We start from the raw sequence: 7,920 nt of genomic DNA on the forward strand, positions 1-7,920 counted from the left end.
ACTTGGAAAAAAAAATATGTCAATTATAAACTATAATCATTTAAACATTATGCTAGTCATATTTCAAAAGACTACTGTAAAATTTTCAATATATGTGTGTGTGTGTGTGTGTGTGATATTATATTTACTTTGTAAAAACTAAGAAATACATGCAATGTGCAATAGAAACATACTCCTTATTCTAATTGAAAACAATAACTAGTACTCCTACTAGGAACAAATTTAAAAGCTGTTGAAAAAAAATAAAATAAAAATTAGTACTACCTTCATTTTTTTTAGTTGACACGTTTTAACTTTAGCACTATTCATCATTTTCCTTTGACTGTGTTTTATGATTCATACATAATGAAAAATATAAGCATGTGGTGTCTTATTAGATTCGTCACAATATATATTTTCAAAATATCAACTTTTTATAATTTTTGCTTATCGATAATTAGAGATATTAACGGTTGAATTTCACTAAAGAAACATGTCAACTAAAAAGAAACAAAGGACGTAAGTAATAAAAGACGTTTATGATTGGTCGAATTAAAGAGTTTTAGTGCACATAGGATTCTTCATCAAATATTCAAATGCGCGCATATCCCACTCATCGAGCATTGGGTGGCCGATGGTCAGACGAGCTGCACAGTGGGAGTTGAGTTTGTTTCTTTTGACATACTATTGAGTGTCTTAGGCCACCCAATGTTTGAGTGTCTTACTGTCTTAGGCCACCCAATGGTTGAGTGTCACTGCATTGAGTTATGATCAAAAGAGTGCATAAGGGTTAGTTTTGACATATCTTCATCATCGTTTAACTTCGTTTTCAACTCAAATTCAATGCAGAAAGACAAATAGTGACCTTGTGGATGCTATTTTCATTCCTCATGCATAAAATTCCATAGTCAACATCCACAAATAGACTCTTTAATCAACGAACTCAATCGATCTATGTTTCGTTTACATATTATTTAAATCAACTCTAAACACTTTGAAATAATTCAAATTAAATGATTAATTATGAAATCACATGAAATATTAAGAAAATCACAAGTGGAGCGGTGTAATAGAGCACAAAATGGATAGTTTATGCAAACATGACCCTAAAAAGACTAAAAGAGGCTACAAAACTAGCATAAATGTGCCTAAAATCCTATAATTATAATTCATCAACAGTAATAACCACGACGACAATAAATTTCTCATTTCGAGCTTCATCCAATTTGACTTGAACTTGACTTGAAATGAAGTGCTTAATATGACTTGATCCGAACTTGATTCAAAACTCAACCCAACCTAAAAGGACCCGACCGAAATGACCCAACCTGAAGTCTCGACCCAATACCTTACTGAACTCGATTATTTATTGGCCCATTCAACTCGTTTTTACTTGCATGAGCTAATATTAACTTAATTTGACTAATTATGTACATGTCTTAACTTAATTAAATTTATTTTGTACAAACTTTGTTTAGTATAAGTTCATTAAAAAGAAAGAAAACATACCCAAACTTTTTTCACATGGCCATTAATCTAATCACATAGTGCAAAGCGTGTAATCAACTTAAAAAGACCAAGGACCTACTCTTAATAACTTGTTGACAATTTGACCTTTCTATGAGAGAAATTACATCACAAAGGGTATTTTCGTCAACAAAAAAAACCACATAAATACCCTTTCTCCATCCTTCTGCAATCCACCATCCCCCACAAAATAAAACACAAAATAAAACACACACACAATTCACCATCTTCTCTCTCCTCGCAAAAAAACCTTCAAACTCACCATTAATGGAGCCTGAAACTCTCCTCAATCTCTATGACACTTATTGGTTTGACCATGATTTATTCACCAAGAAAAAACCCACTAAAATTCAAAAAATCCCAGAAATACCCTCATCAAATCCAGAAATTCCAACCCTTCCAACAATTCAAACCAAATCAGCTGAAAGAAAAATCAGCTCAAATTCTTCTCCCCAAAAAAAACTAAGTGATTCTTCTTCTGCGTCTCCAAATTCTGTACTTTTTTCCCCAAAACTTCAAACTATATTTTCTGGAAGAATTTCAGCAGATTTTGAAATCCCAGAAGTTACCGTTACAACCCCAAAAACTGGGTGTACTCCATTGAAGGGTAATTTGGGAAGAATAAAGAAAAAGAAGAATTTGAGCAAAAGTTTATCAGACCTTGAATTTGAAGAGCTAAAAGGGTTTATTGATCTGGGTTTTGTTTTCTCTGAAGAAGATAAGGATTCAAGTTTGGCTACTATTATTCCTGGGTTACATAGGTTAAAAAACTGTAGCGAGCTAACTCGCGAAAAGGATAATGATATATGTAGCCGTCCCGATAACTATAACAATAGTCATGACAGCAGTTCAATTTCAAGGCCTTACTTATCAGAAGCATGGGAAGAATTGGAAAAGAAGAGAAGAGAAAATTATGTGTTTAACTGGAAAGTTCCTGCTCCTGAAAATCAAGTTCAAATGAAGGATTATCTCAGATTTTGGGCTCACACTGTTGCTTCAACTGTTAAATAAATGATAATGTTGAGTGTTTTTTTTTTCTTAATACAAAAAAATTGGGTGTTTCTGTAATATAATCTTTTTTCCCCTGTAATTTTGTATGTTTCTATAAATAGTAACTCTCTTTTTTGATCATTTTTTTTGGGTAATACTTCTTGCAAAGTTGCAATTGTAAATACAGTACATTGTTACTTCTTTACCAATAGATGTCACTTGTGTTCGGCTCGATTTTGATTCAGATTTGTTACTAATCATCAAGAATTCAAAAGGATGAATTAGGTCGATCCTATATTCTCTGCGCGTATTGAATTAATATTAAATTATTTTGATGATTAAAAAGTAAAATTAAATAGTGGAATAAAATTAACTTTTGTTTTAATCTTCTCAATGGATTCAACTGAATTTTAATCTCCCTAATTTTAGAAAGTTCTTTATTTAAAATTAAAGGTCTGCTAAAATGATTGGTCAATAGTTTTGAAAGGAGTCATATACTGAAGAAATTGTCAAATATTCCAGTTGGTTGACCATAACTAATCAAGGATATTATAAAACAATTGTTAGACGACAAGCTTGTGAACCATGCAGCAGTTGAGCTGAAAATTAAAATGGATTTCTATGAAGTATATTTATAACAATATTAGTACCTAATACCTAATACATCCTTCGTCTCCTTTCATTGACTTTGTTCCATGCTGCAAATTTTAAGCCTTATTAACCGGAAGTAGGCAAAGGTGGTGTGTCCTATAAACTTGCTTCTATACACTTCACATACATGTGCCGCTCTGCGACTTATACATTGTATACATGATTTGGATCCGGCGTGACCACGATATGTTATGTACACATTTACGGAGTATGTCACTATGACATTGTACACAAGCTCTGTCAGTTATACATGGTAATAGTATTCATACATGTAGTAAGTGCTCCCATATATACAAGTTATTTTTATATGTTAGAAACATATGCTAGTCTAGATTGTGTGCATCATTGCCAAGCATGCACAGCTGAACACGTGTTATTTAAGTTGTCTATTCCCTCCGTATTTTAATAAGTATTACACTTTGACCAAACACGTATGCCGAGACACAATTTTGACCATTAATTTATCTAATCATCAATCAATAATAACTTAATGCTAAAACAGACACCGGAAGTGACACGTGTCACATCCTGGTGCTATTTTTTCCCTCTAAAATTCCCCATCCCTTTTTAACCTTTTTTTTTTTATTAACATTTGATTATATAACAATATCATTCTAAATATTTTATATTATCTTTGTGACAAATATATATTTCTTTTTATTTGGCGTTCATAATTATTCTATACGCTTACCTAAATAATTACAACTCCTTTTTAATTATCTTTTAAATGGAGTATTGTTAGATTTTGCCAAAAAAGTAATAATAAATAGACTCATATAATAGATGTTATAGAAATTACTTTAAAACATCACTTAATTTTTTTTTTCCAAAGTACTTCAGCTAGCTAATATTTTATTTCAATTTCAATTTATAATTATATATTTAAGTTAATTACAATTTTGTTTCTGAAATTTTACTATTATGCGTACGTATTATCACAAATTAAGAATTTATAGAGTATAGTATAGGCGTATAGCTATAAAATAAAATGTGTTTGACAAATGATTTTTTAGATATAAAAGGGGATATAGTATTTGTAATTTTGTGTATGTTTGCACATTTACTAATAGTTTTAGTGGAGATTTTAGTTTGTTGTTTGATTGATTTTAGATGTTTATTAAAAATGTATTTATTAATAAGTATTTACTAATATGACCACTAGACCTGATCAAACCAAGTCTCGCTTGAAAAATTATCGGGTTTGTGCAGCCAAAAAATGTCCATTTTTAAATAATTTTTTTCTTTGCCTATTAATAAATGAGTATGACATTATAATTTCTATATATTTGATTTGTATCTTTTATCAAATTTTATTTGTTAGATATAATTAATTTTCTTACAAAAGTTAGATTTACCGTGCATGGCACGGGCATTTAGCTAGTATGTTAATAAAATTATAGGAAAATTAATATTATAAAAGTATACGTTATAATGAATCCAACAATGTATTATATAATAACATTTGTTTTTTTATATTATACTCCTTTATCAAGTCAAACCCATCATGTGAATAGTAAAAAAGTCAAAATGTAACATTTATTAAAACACGAAAGAGTATAAAATTTAGTGCGATTAAGCTCATTGTATGAAAATATATACACGTTATGAATCCATGTTTGTATATACATCCCCTCAAAAAAATGTTTGTACATACATAAACATAATCTGCTAGTAAGCAAATGAGATATCAATTATTTGAGCATTTGTGTTTTAAATTTTACCCTTATTTATTAAAACTTTCACATTATAGATAAACTTGAATAATAATCTATTTTTCTTTATTCAAATTAAAGTGTCAAATTATCTAGAGAATTCCATGCCAACAAGATGCCACCTAAGCTATTATAATCATGGAATGTCGCTTTCAAAAGTCCATTTAATTTCTTTGGATTCTTAATTTAATAACCTCTATCTAGTAGACGACTAGTAGTGTTCTCATACTCATTACTAAAATTTGGTTGTTTTATTAAAAGGTAAGGATTTGGGTGGCAGAAAAATCAAGGTCCACTCCTTAGTTTAAGTGGGGTTGTGACTTTATGACATGGATTCGAGGCTTTATATATGCTCAACTAAACCATAAAATTGAACTAGTACAAGTATATTCCTTCTCCCATTTGCCCATTTGTAGATGGATGTGCTCTTAAATAATCAACTAATGCAAGTGTGCTGGATATTGCCAAACATATAGCGACTCATAACTCATACAGTCATACATGTACAAGTATATTCCATCTCCCAATCTCTCATCACTCCAATAATAAGTGAAATTTTTTCTGTGGAGGCGGATGCACCATACTTGGTGTATTCGGTTTTCTTTAAAAAAAAGGCGGAATGAACATTTAGTTATTCAGTAAATAACATATAATTGTTTTGTAAAGAACATATAACTATTTTATAAAGAACATCTACTTTTATATTTTTTTTGTAAATCTAAAAAACATTTGTAATATTAGTAAAGAACATGATAATATTAAAGTACATTATTCATATAGTAAATGTACATTTGGTATAAATGATCATGTATGTATATAAAAAAGTACATTTTGCTGTATTATAATGTACATTGTATTATATTCTAATGAACATATATGTTATAATGTTGGTTATATGTTTAATGTGCATTGTATTATTTGCATCATGTAAGTATATGAAAAAAGAACATTTTACTGTATTTTAATGTACATTGTATTATTTAAATCTACAATTTTTTCTAAAATTGTCTATTTGCTTGCTTTCTTCTTCCAAAATGTATTAATCGGTCGATCTTCTTCAAGAACTTCAATTTATTTCTCATTGCAACAACAAAATAACATCAAAATCGCAATTAATTTCCAATAAAATCAAATATTACAATTTTCAATCAAATTTATAAAAAACAAATACTCAAACTCAAAATAAACAAGCATGAATGTTGAATTTGGTCTTACCTTTCGTTTTTATTTGTCATCTTGAACAATTTTGGACTCAAAATTTCGAATTTCTTGAAATTTTGCTTGAGGTTTGAGGAATTTAAATGGGTTTGAAGTTTTGTTTGGAGAGAGAAAGTGAACTTTTGGTAAAAAAAATTGAAATGATTTGTAATTAATGTATGGTAAAAAAAATAATTATAGTACTATTTATCTATTTCATTATACAAAAAAAATAATTATATTATTATACAAAAATAATATATAAAATTGTTGCACAAAAATCTGATGTACATTATAAATGAACACTATGTTCTTTTATATGTCCATGTACATTAGTATATACTTGCATGTTCATTCCGCCTTTTTGTACTTTAAAGCGGATGCATCATGCGGAATCGTGCATCCGCCTCCATGAACCAAGCTTTGAATAATAAGTTGGGTAACTCGCTTGACTCGATCCAATTTGATGATCCGCTTCCAATAAATAGAGTAATTTGCTAAAGGTTTTTAAATTTTTGGGACAAGTGTCTAACTTGTTAGAGTAGACTTCATAATTGCCGTGTTATTTAATTAATTAATGATGTGAAATAATATAAGTCTCATATTAGTAGAGTAGAAATTAGTTTATTTATTTAACATGATCTAATGCTGGGAAGGAAGTCCCACATTGGTGAAATAGAAGAACTAAAACTTTTTTTGACACAAGTGTATAAGTTTGAATATTGGAGCTTGATCAAATTTTTATGGAAGTCCAGTACTTTGACCTCGAAGGCGCAACATATTTAGAAAACGAACACCTTGATCGGCCGCGAACTCAAATGTATCCTGATGGTTATAATTTATACAGCTCAAACCCAAACATGTTTTTGTTGGACCCGAGTCACCCACCTTGATGGGTCGCACGCACACTCCACCAATAAGTTTATTGTACACCCTGGTCCATTTAGAATAGTTGGATCACAGGCGATTATTCCGATTTTTTAACTAAATGTTCAAAAGTATAGGCGTGGTGCAATGTTCAGATTTTTTTTACTAAATGTTCAAAATTTGCAATTGCTCAGATTATTTTTACTAATTGTTTAAAAGTATAGGCGTGGTACATTACGATTGTTCATACTCCGTTTATTTTACTAAATGTTCAAAATTTGAGACATTCAGATTTTTTTATTAAATGTTCAAAATTTGCAATTGTCCAGATATTTTTTTACTAAATGGTCAATAGTATAGGCGTGGTATATTGCGATTGTTCAGATATTTTTATTAAATGTTCAAAATTTGCTATGTCTAGATTTTTTTACTAAATGTTGAAATTTGCAATTGTTCAGATCTTTTTACTAAATGTTCAAATGTATAGGCGTCGTACATTGCGATTGTTCAGATATTTTTACTAAATGTTCAGAATTTTCGATGTTCAGATTTTTTTTACTAATTGTTCAAAATTTGCAATTGTTCAGATTTCGTTTACTAAATGTTCAAAAGTATAGGCGTGGTACATTGCGATTGTTAAGATATTTTTACTAAATGTTCAAAATTTGCGATGTTCGGATTTTTTAACTAAATTAATTGATCAAATTAATAAGAATAATAATAAATGTCACTTAATCGATCATAATGGATTACTAATTAAAATCGATCGGATTAGTTTCAACAAATTCAATTGATATTAAAACAATGATTTCATCCACAAATTCATCTCAAAATCAAAAAATAAATTAATATTGGTCACAATGATTTCATAAAAACTAACCTTGATTGGATCTTTTTGGAAATTTCAACTAGTTCCATTACTTTAAATGCAGAAAGGTAATGGCAGAAAATTCAGAGAATAGAGGAAAGAGTAAATAAGCATGTGAAAAAGAAAAAA

The 7,920-nt window shown here is 29.3% G+C and overlaps 1 protein-coding gene across 1 annotated transcript; it reads left to right on the top strand.

The window, feature by feature from the left end:
• Window positions 1-1,773: 1,773 nt before the first annotated feature.
• Window positions 1,774-2,517, top strand: LOC145578113 (DUF1685 family protein). The gene has a single exon (XM_081635503.1). The coding sequence runs from the start codon at window positions 1,774-1,776 to the stop codon at window positions 2,515-2,517; it is 744 nt and encodes a 247-aa protein (XP_081491629.1).
• The last annotated feature ends 5,403 nt before the right edge of the window (window positions 2,518-7,920 follow it).

This window comes from Chenopodium album, chromosome 14 (genome assembly GCF_948465745.1).
Source record: "Chenopodium album chromosome 14, dcCheAlbu1.1, whole genome shotgun sequence".
NCBI lineage: Eukaryota > Viridiplantae > Streptophyta > Magnoliopsida > Caryophyllales > Amaranthaceae > Chenopodium > Chenopodium album.

Excerpts from the sequence above, each read along its gene's own strand:
- LOC145578113 (XM_081635503.1), top strand. The coding sequence starts at position 1,774 with ATGGAGCCTGAAACTCTCCTCAATCTCTATGACACTTATTGGTTTGAC.